A 12,610-nucleotide genomic window follows, 5' to 3' on the forward strand; every position below is an offset into this window, starting at 1 on the left:
ATTATCTGATTGTTAGGAGCTCTAGAGGGATGTTACTAAATATTATTACACAACTATCTTGCTGCCACCATGTTATGGCAGGGTTTCTTTTCAAACATGGAGGCTTTTCTACCTTTGAAATTTAATATTTTTGCACGATACAGATCTACATTGAGATTTCAGGATGACAGTTAACAGAACATGTTTTGGATGTGAATGTTCTCCTTCATATTAATTATCATAGGTGATATGAGGTGCTAGCATTGCCTAGTATTTGCAAAAGGCAAGGGAATTCTCTCATTAGTTTTAAGCAACACTTATTTCTTGCAATTAAATATGCATTTAAAAACTGAAACTGAATATGAATGAACTAAGCTTTCATAATTCACTAGAAAATCTTCATAATAATCAAAATTACCACAGCAGGAGATGCTTTACAATCTCTAAATCCCAAGGCACAAGACGTAATCATTTTGAAATGATTGCCTAACTGACACACTGGGCTTCTTCTATACAACCCGCAAAGATACTTACAGTAGGTAGTGCAGTGACATACTGTATCTTTCCTAGTTTCCGTCACTAAGCTAAGTTCTGCCCCCCCTGCATTACTGAGATGTCCAGCATGGACCATTCCCTTACTCAATCATGACCCTACACAGATGGACAGGTCTGGAGGCAGATCTGGGATCTGAACAGCAGAAACCGGACCAAAGAGCAATAAATGTGTTCCATATGTGCACCAAAAAATACCGTAATGCACCCAAATATCCTCCTCTACAAGGAAAGAAAAAAAAAACTATTACCAAAAGTGGAACATGAAACTGGATTATGTTAATAGCTACGTTGTTAACAACTTTGGGGATCAGGGACTTGGTGTTTTGCTGAGCTGCGGAGAAGAATTACAGGAGACAGATTATTGGCACACGCATTTGTCAGGCCTGCAGCTGATTTTCTATTCACAAGCCTGGCTGTGGGGCCTCTTCCAGAAGATGTGGGAGCAGGAGGCAAAAAAAAGGGCATGAAGGAAACAGCATAAACCCCTACTGTGCTCGTCAGCAAAGAATCTCAGGTGAAAGTCTGGCCTGCCTGCTCGGAGAATGCCAGATCACGCGCGGCTTCAAAAATCGGGAACTTCTGCCGAAATTCAGATCCATTTTTGAAGAAAAAAAGAGTTCAGGGTTTGAAAATGGCAGTTTTGTTATGGAGCACTGCCACTGCACAGGAAAATACAAGAAAGACCATTTACAAATGTCACAAAAGCACAGCAGAGAAGGAACAATAAACTGACGGTTTCCAAAATGTTTTTTTTTTTGCCGCTGTTCCACTTTCTCCGTAGCACTCAGAAATAGTTTTAATGTTGCTAAACTGTCCAGGGACAAACCGTAGTGTGAGGATTTTGGATCTCTTTTGGTTACTTGGATTTGCTGTTGGAATACATGAGAGATATACAGATTGTTTAGAAGGAAAATACTTCCACTATAAGAAATCAAAAAATGAGACATTTTCAACTTTAATTTTAGTAGGTGAATTGAATGGTCAGTTATTGCATTAGTTCAATCTTAAGGCATTCTTTTTCATGTATAGCTGGAGGATGACAAAACTGACTTTGCTTTTACTACTTCTTAATGATGCCCTACAATACATGACAAATAAATTGTTGCAATCTAAAACGTAAGTTTACTGAGTGTTTCAAAATCTATTGCTTATTTATGTGCAAAAGCATCTTAACAGAATCAACTGGGATACTGAATGATCTTTGCTTATTCCTCAAATAAGAAATTCAGAGCTAGTTAGTTCCTTCCTAATTAAGACATACAGTAATGCTAAAAACTGCAAGTAAAAAACTCTCATTCACTTTACACTAAATTCTTCCTTTAATTTTTCTTCCATGTTCTAAACCATGGTTAGCAATTGACCGATTTATACAGCATGCATTGTTTAACAAATGTGAGTACTCGACTGTGTCAGTCGGAGTATATTGCTGTCTTTCCCTCTCTGTTTATCATAATCTGCATACTGTAAAGTACATATCATAATTCTAAGTCTGTGCTACCAGAAAAACAATATGTATGAAATGCAACTCTGAAGGCAAGTGGAAAATGAACAGAACTGGAAAAAAATGGTTCAAAAAAAGCTAAAAAGAAAAAAAAAATGAATAAAGAAAAAAAAAAACAACAGTTGGTCATTGTGAAATACCAGAGATCCCTTGAAAGCAGTTTGGCTCCCCTCTGATGCTGTTCCGTCCAGTGCTGAAACAGGGATTTGGCTTGGCTTCCTTCTCCAGGCTTTAATCCGAAACCTGATACTAAATACTCCTCAGTGCCAAATACGGTATTTGCAGAAAACTATTTAGAGTAATGACACTTCAATTATCATTATTATTAATATTATTTCTTGAATACTACTGCGCTCTGCCTGGGGCAAGAAGCTCTTACAAGACATGAATCAGACTGATTTGTTTGAAGCAGGATAGCTTCAAAGGGAACTCGGACACGGTATACAGTTCTACTGCTTGTGTGGATACTGTACTGCACTGTTGAGCCCCTCATTCCCTGACCTCACTTTCTCTTCATCAATACCTGCTTTCCTATCTTTTCTCCCCTCCATCACCCAACTTTGGAGGCCATCTTTATTTTTTAATTAATACATTTTTCTTTCCTCTTATTTTTCCTTTATACTTTATTCACCCTCTGTGCCTCACACAACTTTCAATACTTACAACTTTTATCTAATTTTGGTCCCATTAAGATAGGTGTCTAGAGGGCCCCATACTTGTTTAAACTGATTGATTTTACCTTCCAGACTATAAGTAATTTTTTCACACCGAATCTGTACAATAGCTTCATTGACCCTTTCTGTGTGGGTGGCCCCATATTGTCCACCCACAATGCAATAAGTAAAAAAATGTTCTTGTACTGGATTGATATTTTAAACTTCGATAGATCCCCCTAGATGCAACTAATAGTCATTAACAGGACTGATAATATATAACCAGGTGTCTGCTTATTCTCTCTACTGTAGCTGTCCAAAAGGACTGTATAAATGCTGGGAGAATACCTGCTTTGAAATATATGCACTTATTTTTCCCCAGAGTTTAACAAAACCTAAGAGAAGGCCACAATAAGGGCCTCGAGAGGACAGATGTCAATCCAAGCAAGATGATCACAGAAGGCTCCCTTAGCACCTTGTGCAAACTAAAATCATCAAGAGCTGGGAGTTTAAGAAGTTCAGGACACATACTGTACCACATCATGTCATACAGCTGTTTGCTGGTTCCATCGGGTGAGACACATAAACCCTCCAAAAGTACTTGCTAATTCTATGCTGCCACAGTGAAATCATGGGAAAAACAAAGTGAAGCACAGAGAAGCGTGATGAGGTGAGATACAAAATCCACGGACACAACAGCAATGCAAAAGAAAATACACGGACTAAGCCTGAGAAAAACCGAGAATGCAGAAAACGTACCACGGCCAACGTGTCATTCGTCTTCACAGTCTGGTAATGCATTTTTGGTGAAAGAAGGATGGGATCACAGCATGAACCTCAGGGCAGATGAAATGACATCAAGGGACCTCAGGGAGGTTATTCAGACAAAGCCAAGACTCCAGACAGGAAGGCTGTTCTCCCAAAACTCACCTTTGTCCCATAGGGTTGTAGATCTCATCGCTCTGACAGCCACTGATGGTGATGGGGTCGAAGTACTGGAAGGAACGGAGGCCCACCCCAGATATGGCCACGTAGATGGACCGGAACTTCACCAATATGGCTTTCGTGTGGTAAAAGGGCAGACTGAGGTCGTGGGTGACAGGGATAACAAGGGGGTTGTTTCTACAGCTCAGTCTCCAATCCCCTGTTGAGGAACACAGACGCACCGAGTATGTCCAGGTTACATTTTAAATTTGTAGCTTTCTGGTTCATCAGCCCTTGAGGGAATGTGAAAAACTAGAATTAAAGTTTCCGGTCAAGAGGTATGTCAAAATTTGGTTCGTTTTAACTATTTTAACAGAGATTTTCTCTTTATTTACAAATTGGCTGACATGATTTTTTTCTAAGCACTTAATCAGCATGCACTAAATGATAGAACTGAAGATAAAAACTTACCTAGGTGATGCCTGTCTTCTTTAGTGTCCACCAGAAGCACAGTAATATTGACTTGGTTTTGCTCAACATAGTCCGTGCCATCCGCAGCCAAGTGAATTATAACGGCAGCAGCTACCATTGGGTGAGAAAAGTACGCCTATGTGAAAGAGCATAATGAAACAAATCAGGGACATCGGCCTAAAGCAGGTGGTTTCTACAGGATACCAGCTTCAGGGCTAAATCTTAAAAGGAAAAGAAAAAAAACAGGTTGTATGTCTGTCTGTGCTTCTAGTGGCATGTTCTACAAAGGCAAGAGGCAGGCAGTTTCACATCACAAGGACAATATACAGGGTCATCTGCTTTATTTGTTTAATGAAAATTATTATTGTTACTATATATTTTCACTGATTTACCCTCAAAAGCTCAGAAAACTTGGAAGATCTTGAAAAATCACTGCAAATCCATGGCCCACGCTTTCAGAACATTTGTAAGTTATGGATATCTGAGAATAGCCAACCACCAGCAGTAACTTGGTATCACAGGTTGTCATGGGGACAATATCCCTTTAAGTTGATTTTAAGTCATCAGATCTCACTTAAACCCTTGAAAAATCTACTGTTACTAAGTGGAAGATGAGATTCTTTTCCTTTCCCCTGTACCTTTCAATTTTAAACATATTTCTTTAGTCTGAGATAACATGTTTCTTCTCATAGACCATTGAAAAATTCATCATTGGTCGTTTTTAAAAATACATTCTGTTGGGTTTTTTTTACCGTTATTACTAAAAAGTTGCCCATCTTAGGCAGATAGATATTTATATATAGAAGATATAGAAGATTGGTTGGCTGATTGATTGATTTATTGGTATGTTGCCAGAAGGCTCCGACTAGTCAAAGCCCTACATTGACTGTGCTCTTTCAATTATGATCTGTCACATGCTGGCTAGTGGCTAATGCTCAACATCCTCGTTTATTGGTTGAGCCACTTAAAAAGCCCTTACAGAGTTTGCAAGTCGTATTATGTGGATAACTAACACCAAGTAGTTTGGAGTTAGGGTTAGAGATGTTAACCCGTGTGGATACTGGTCACTCTGTGGACGCTCTTACCTTGAGCCAAAAATGTGGATTCCAGGAAGGCTGTTGGTGCTGTGCTTCCCGGCAAGGAAACCAAGCATATTGGGAAACTCCATCTGACAGGTCAAACACCTTTGACTGACAAGTCTGGAAAGACAACCCAAAGCACAAGGGCATTACATGGATGGCATGAAAATATGGCACCATGACCACAATAAGACCTGAACATTTCTCAGCTAGAAGTCCAAGCCCTTTCACACGGACCCCAGTCACAAGCTGTTTTCTCTCCTACCGTCCGGTAAATGGTATCAAAGCAGTCATTCAGACTAACAGATTACAGAACAGCTTTAACTCCAGGCATTAAGACTGCTAAATAGCCAAGCTGCAGTTCCTTCAGCAAATCACCTGTAATGGGTACATGGACATACAGTTTTCATTGTATTCGGCATACTGCACTACTTGGACGGAATATATTGCACACACCCTGGACACATTGCATCTCTATTTATCTTAATCTCTGTCTGAGTTTATTTTATTCTCATTTCTATTGCACTATTAAGTATTATGTAACTATTTTGTAACTTTAATTTTGTGATTTTTGCCCCCTCTCAGTGAGCTTGCAGAAAAGACGTTTCATTACCAGCAACTACTGCTGCACGCTGTATTGTTGTGCATTTGATAAATAAACTTTGATTGATTGATTGAGACGGGGTTGTGTTTGACTCGCGGGGGGTACGTCTGCAGTAGGCCTGTTACCAGGCTGAGGTGCTAGAGGCTGGGAGCTTGCTGTGTATTGTGGGAATGTGACGGGGATGGTGCCCTCCTGTGTGACAAGTGTACTGCAGTGATCCACATCTGTGCAGCAGATGGCAGACTGAGGTTTTCACGTCTCTCCCCAAGGATAGCACCTCAAACATCACCAAACAGCCGCAGACAGCAAGGAATTTGTAGGAGGCTATCCCCCAAAGCATGTGCACTTTCAGGTTCAGCAGAAATGAGGGAAGCTCAGCTGATTGATGTGCGCAAAATACTTGGCTTTTGCTTTAAGAAGATGTAAATGGAAGAAGGCTGTTTGGATTCTCTGCAGTTGTGAGCTCAAGATTGTAGCTCTTTTCTAGAAAACAGGGAGTGAAAACATCCCGTCTTTCAATGAAACACAAATCTGTATGCTATGACTTTGTTAGTTCAATATCTAGGATCTGTTTTTCCATTTCCAATTCATAGGTTTTCGGGTATTGATCAGAAGCGGATTCTAATTGTAAAGAATTCCGTTTGTCAACAGTTTTGAAATTATTCAAAGACTGGGAAAAAATGGGAGCTTCATACTAGACACATTTACTAGAACAGAAGAGATGTTCTGCATTTCTGATCCGGTGGCCTAACCTGCATGTTTGAAAACATTTTAAAAATATTTTTCTTATTCACCACTAAAAAGAATGAATTAAAATCTGGAAGAATGCACATCTGAAAAGGTGTTAGGTTTTATACTTTACACACCTAGACCTGCTATTATTGTTTGCTCAAATAATAATATCAATGGAATAGCTGAGTGAGCCAAACTGTCTTTTCTTTTTCTTTGTTAAGCCCATGTCACTAAATTAAAAAAAAGTTTAAAAATTGTTTGATCTTGAAACTGGTGCAGTAGGTATCATTCTAGCTTTTACGTTTACTTGAACAATATTCACACTGCAACAATAAGTCTCTTGAGACTTGCTTGGATGCCCTCAAAACTTATATTTATTTGATAATCACCAGCATCATTTTCCAAAATTATTCCACTTTTGAGGTTTGCGTACCTATAACTAAGCTAATCCAAGGTTTTCATTTTACCATTTCTCCAGAAATGGAAACACGGTTCACTTTGTTTTCTGTAGAAATTCACTTTTTTTTTTAAACTTTCCAGTCCATGATTGTGTTGTTTAATAATAAAATACACAATTGTTTCTGATTATGGTTTCTAGACTGAACATAAGCCACTGGGTTGATCTTGTTTAGTTTATTTGGGATGACAGAAATAATCTTAAATCAGCTGTGCTGCTAGAATCTTTAACTGATGACATTTTTTCATGTTCACTCCATGACAACAACATGTAGAATCCCCTCAGAGGCTTCCTACAATGACAGCTTTACCAACCCCCATCAGCTGGAGAGCACTGATATGAAGCACAGCAACCTGGTGAATGCTGACCTTTCACCTGGCTCATGAACCTCACAAGGTCATGTTGCTAATAGCCCCATTTTCAAGTCTACTAAACCACCAAGACAAACTTCAGTCTGCATGGATCAGGGAGCTCTGTCATTAACAAATCTTAGCCAGACCACAAGATTATTCCCTTTGTCTGGTGGTTCTGTACTCACTTGCTATAATATTATTCTTATCTAGCAATGGACATTGATCTTTTCATGGAAAACTGAACTGTACAAGAAAACAATCACAAATTCTACTTTTCTGGTGTCTAAAAAGGACATGTTAAAAGATTGTAAGTGAATCTGAAACTATTTATGTCATGAAAATAGTTCATTCTTCATTTGGTAGTTTATTTTTATGAACAGTTCATGGAAAGAGTATTTTTACACTTCCATATAGAAAATCCAACTGTTTTCTTCAGTCCTCCTAAAGTAAAGCCATATGGTAATTCCCTGTGTTATGTAATTCCAGCACGGGGTTGCTAGGGAAAACAGAATTGTGTGTTGATATGTTGCACATGGTGAGAGATTGTCCATTTATGCAGTGAAAGACTGGAAGTAAGAAGTTTGGGACCACTTTTTGATCTTGTCCAAGAAGTCTGTGAATCAAGCCATTTACCAGCAGCAAACAGATGTAAACTCATTAGGGACCCCCGATTCCATCAATTTATTTCTTATTTTGTGTTTTGTTAAAAGCACATTTTAATCCTTACCTCAAAAGAAAGTTCAATCAAAACAAAGAAACTCACTGAGTGATTGTGAAATAGCACTTATGCATTTGGGTTTATAATTGCCTTTAGCTGACTTGAGTCTGTGGCACGAGAAGAAAGAAGAAAATTGAACGGGAAATCCGGCAAAAAACAAAAATCAAACAAACTATCTCAAACTGCAGTTCAGAACATATTAGGTCATTGTATATTCACTGTGTACTTCAAAACATCTCAGTAGTGCTACACTGCCAATCCTTGTAGTCCTCTCCGTGTTTGAATCAGGCATACCAGGCAAAATGTCAACACTTACTAGGTTTGTCACACATGTTGAAGTTGACAACCCACTGTGGATGGTTAAACATTTCAGTATTCAAAGAATCTGAGTACTTAATCATTAAGTACTTCTGTTGAATCTTGAGTACTCTACAAGGTTTATATTTCTTTACCGATACCCATATTTTAAAATATTAGACTTAAGATACCAAGTACAGTAACAAAACGTTCCACTTGTACACTGTATATAATGTAAAAATAATACTAAACAATTTTATAATGTCCAAAACACTGAGGGGTTCTCCGAGATACTAAAAACCTTCACACAAAAAAACACATTTCTGCTGTTTGCATTCTGATGTGTGGAAAAGTTGAATTGTGGTTGAATTTGAGTCTACATCAGAACATGTTTGGTCCATATTTCCTTCTAGGGTCTTATATATATAAAAAAACTCAAATGCATTTAGATCTTCAGAAATGTCTTAATAAAACACGAAGGTATCCTGATTAAACATGTAATACAGTAACACAATATACACATACATTAGTTAATTAATAAAACAGATCCAACAGTAAATACCCTCAAGTGAATAAGTATTTGAACCCTTAGATTTAGTAACAGTTCATAGCTCCTTGAGCAGCAATGACTTCAACTAGACGTTTCCCGTTACTGTCTCTTGCATTGGTCTATTATTCCCTATAGAACGACTTCATGTTGGTGACATTTGAATGGGTTCCTTGTACAGTATGAACAGCTTGCTTTTTTTGCTTCTACAGACATTCTTTTATAAATCTGTTGCATGTTTAGGATTGTTGTCTTGCTGCATTATCCACTTTCTCAACTTCAACTGACAAATTGATGTCCAGAACAGAATTGGAAGAATTTTCTGATACAACATCACGTTTGTGATCCAAAAACGTTGACTCATGTGCCCAAAGACGATTCTTGCAGTTGTCTTGTTGATTGCCCACATGTTCTTTGATAAACGTGAGACAGGCAGCAATGCAGAGAGTAATGGTTTCTTCCTTGTTATCTTCCCATGAAAAACATTACCTCTTAGTCTTTTCCTGACTGGTGCATGAAAACTATGATATTAGCTGCAGCAAGAGTGGCCTACAGATCCTTAATGTGACTCTGGGTTTCTTGACTTCCAGGAGGGTATTTCAGTTTGCTCTTGGAGAGGCCTCATCAGGATGACCAGTCCTGGGAACTGTCACCGAGTTCTTGAATATTTGTTTCCATCTCTGTGGTTAATACCAAACCCAGAAAGTTTCTCCCCATAATTAAGGATAGGGCTGCCAAACTCTGTCCTTGTTTACTTATTATCCAATAATTTCACCACCTGATTCTAATTATCCATGTAATTGTGCTAAGTAACTAGGAGGTTACTTATTATTTTACATAGATTGATTCCTCATTATTAATTTTCTACTTCATAAACCACTGTCTTAATAAACACTTAATTGGTAAACTTTGATGGTTATTTAAGAAAGGAGGTTTCAATTAAACAAGGGAATCATGGTAAGACATTATAATTCCCATAATTATACTAAAAGTCCACTGAGTTTTTCTCTGTGCTGTATACAGTAGTAAACATCCAATGATGAAGAATTAACGAATATTTACAAATCTTAACTTAACTTCTGCCCTCGGCACTTCATAGCCCATGGCTGGTGTTTCCACATTAAACTTTAAGTGGGTTCTCAGTCACTGCATTTGGAATTTGTGAGATTAGTCAGTATAGCTATACTGTATTGCAGTCAAAGATAAAAGCATCCTTACTGGCTTAGGAGACTACTCTGAGAAGACATTTTGAGTGGGATTTTTATGACATAGTGGAACATGGGTAGAGTGGTGGCACTGTGGCTAAGGATCTGTGCCTGTGGCCGGAAGGTTACCGGTTCAAATCCCTTGGCAGGCAGAGGAATCCTACTCCGTTGGATCCCTGAGCAAGGCCTTTAACCCCAACTGTTCCAGGGGCGCTGTACAACGGCTGACCCTGCGCTCTGACCCTAAGCTTCTCTCTCTCTCTTCACTCTCTAAGTGTGTGTGTCTGTGCCTCATGGAGAGCAAGCTGGGGTATGCGAAAAGATGAATTCCTAATGCAAGAAATTGTATATGGCTAATAAAGTGATCTTATATATAGTAGATATTGTACAGTGAGCTAATATGTCTGAACTGCAGTTTAGGATTATTTGCATTTAATATTTTGTTTTCATCAGATGTCCCCTTTAATTAAGTTTACTCTTCGGTTATCTCGGATGAGTGTAAATTTGTTGTTCAAACACACGGAAAAGCTGGGAAGCAAACAGTAATGGAAATTGCCCATTACTAGAAGCTGCATGTGGTATATTTAAACAAGGGATGGAGGCAAGAGAGAAATATAAAATTGGTCAGATAAGAAATGTTTAATTTTAACTTCTAAAATATACTTTGTATTAATGAAATTCCAGTAGTTAAATAATGCCATAGGTGGTCTCAAGCTTTTTTAGTGTTTTTGTTTGCCATCGAAGACAGACGGATAAAAGCAGATGGATCTCCAGTTCTAAAGTTCCATTTCATCCACTTAAATGCTTTCAAGCAGTTTTCACAATGTCCTATCCTTTTCTTGAGCCGTTCCCAAAGATGTGTCAGGGCTACCACCAATACCGTTGAATAACAAGAATTTAAAGCTATAAAATGTGCAATAACTTGGTGCCAGCACGGTGAGATATTCTATAAAAAACTCTCATAAAAAATATTTAATTAAGAATTAATGACAATTAATAAGATGCACACATTCACACCTGCTGACACAGACACACACTGAAACCATTTCATCTATTCCTTTTCAGAGCCCAGTTGGATCAGAAATAAAGAGAATGCATGCTACATGCCGTCATTGGTTTGTATCAAAGAAGTAATGCATATTCCAATCTAAATATTATTTTGATCTTACACTACAGGCAGCATGGTACTAGCTGTGACTGTCAGTTTCATGTTGTTTATTAATAAGGACAGATTGAGCTATATAAGGAATTACAATGCAGGTACTGTATCAAAATGTGCCTTATGCAAACAGACGTCTGGTTATTTTGTTTCTTCAAGCAAAAGGCTCATTTCTAGCAGAAGATTCAGGGAAGGATGACAACTCAGCACAGATACTGTCCTTTAGCACACCACACAACTCACACAGGAACACACTCAGATCAAAACCAGTTTAGGAATGCAACCATAAGCTACTGTTAACTCAGAACCAGACCAGAGACGCTCTCCAAGCACATAGATTTGTCATTGCAGAGCTACTGTACTAACCACTGGCCCAACCTAACAAGCAGTGGAACAGATCAGCAGCATCACAAGTAGCAGCAAAATCGGCTCCATGCGTCTCCTCACCACAGGTGGACAGGCAGTCTACTTCACAGGAGCCAAGCCTTCTGAAAAGCAGGGGTCCCTTTGTAACCCATCAAAATGCAAATGTCCAGGAAAAACAAAAATCGGGGAAAACAACTAATGATATTAGCATAATACTCTACTTACCCAGCAGGGGAGGATGGTCTCCTCAAAATTAGAATGTTTATTCTTCAGACAACAAAAATTATGTGCAGGAGACTGAACAAAAGACACTTCTTTTTGTGTAGCAGACTTAACATTTGCCCGAGCTGCTTACTTAGTATCCCCAAGAGCATAGTTTAGATCCAGGAATTACAGTAACTTGCGATTTTAGAGCATGGTAACCTGCCCTGTCCAGGTTGGAAGATTAATAGAAACGGAGAGATAATGTACTTCTACATGCTGGGGTGACTCACGCACGATATTTCCATTTCACTCCACAAAAGCCCATTCTGTAAATTAAAACAATGGAAGTTGTTTGAAAGTTGTTTTTTTTTTATCAGATCCCTGAAGCAACTAAGACTTTTGAACAACATCATTCATCACAAAACAAGCATCTGGTTTAGGGAGTAATTTAGTCCGGAATACAAATTTCTTTTAATAGAATAAGATACAAGTTCCCCTTTTCTCTTCACTGTATATGTGCTTCTGTTATAGGGAAAGTTCTATTATCTATGTATGTAGACAGTAAGGAACATTGTATGTATTGTTGTACATAACTGGTTATCTTCTTGTTTTGGTTTTGTTTCTTGTCACCTGGTATGTGAATTTATTACCAAGCTGGGCTGGAGAATAAAACATGTGCTATGTGATATTTAATGTTTCCCCAACATGAAGGGGTGTGAAATTGATAACATTTATAATTTCCTTGCATACCAAAGTGGTGTCAGGGCCTGATACAATATTGATTTGATTTTGTAATTTTAACCTCC

The 12,610-nt window shown here is 38.3% G+C and overlaps 1 protein-coding gene across 1 annotated transcript in view; it reads right to left on the minus strand.

Annotated features, from left to right (window-relative positions):
* Positions 1-12,610, minus strand: part of pappaa (pregnancy-associated plasma protein A, pappalysin 1a) — a 211,018-nt gene that overhangs the window by 85,142 nt on the left and 113,266 nt on the right. The window contains exons 11-13 of the mRNA XM_015367158.2: positions 5,169-5,282; positions 4,084-4,219; positions 3,619-3,832 (exon numbers count right to left, since the gene is read on the minus strand). Coding sequence (XP_015222644.2) covers positions 3,619-3,832; positions 4,084-4,219; positions 5,169-5,282 — 464 coding nt within the window. The remainder of the gene's footprint in view (positions 1-3,618; positions 3,833-4,083; positions 4,220-5,168; positions 5,283-12,610) is intronic.

Source organism: Lepisosteus oculatus, chromosome 24 (assembly GCF_040954835.1).
Source record: "Lepisosteus oculatus isolate fLepOcu1 chromosome 24, fLepOcu1.hap2, whole genome shotgun sequence".
Classification (NCBI taxonomy): Eukaryota; Metazoa; Chordata; class Actinopteri; order Semionotiformes; family Lepisosteidae; genus Lepisosteus; species Lepisosteus oculatus.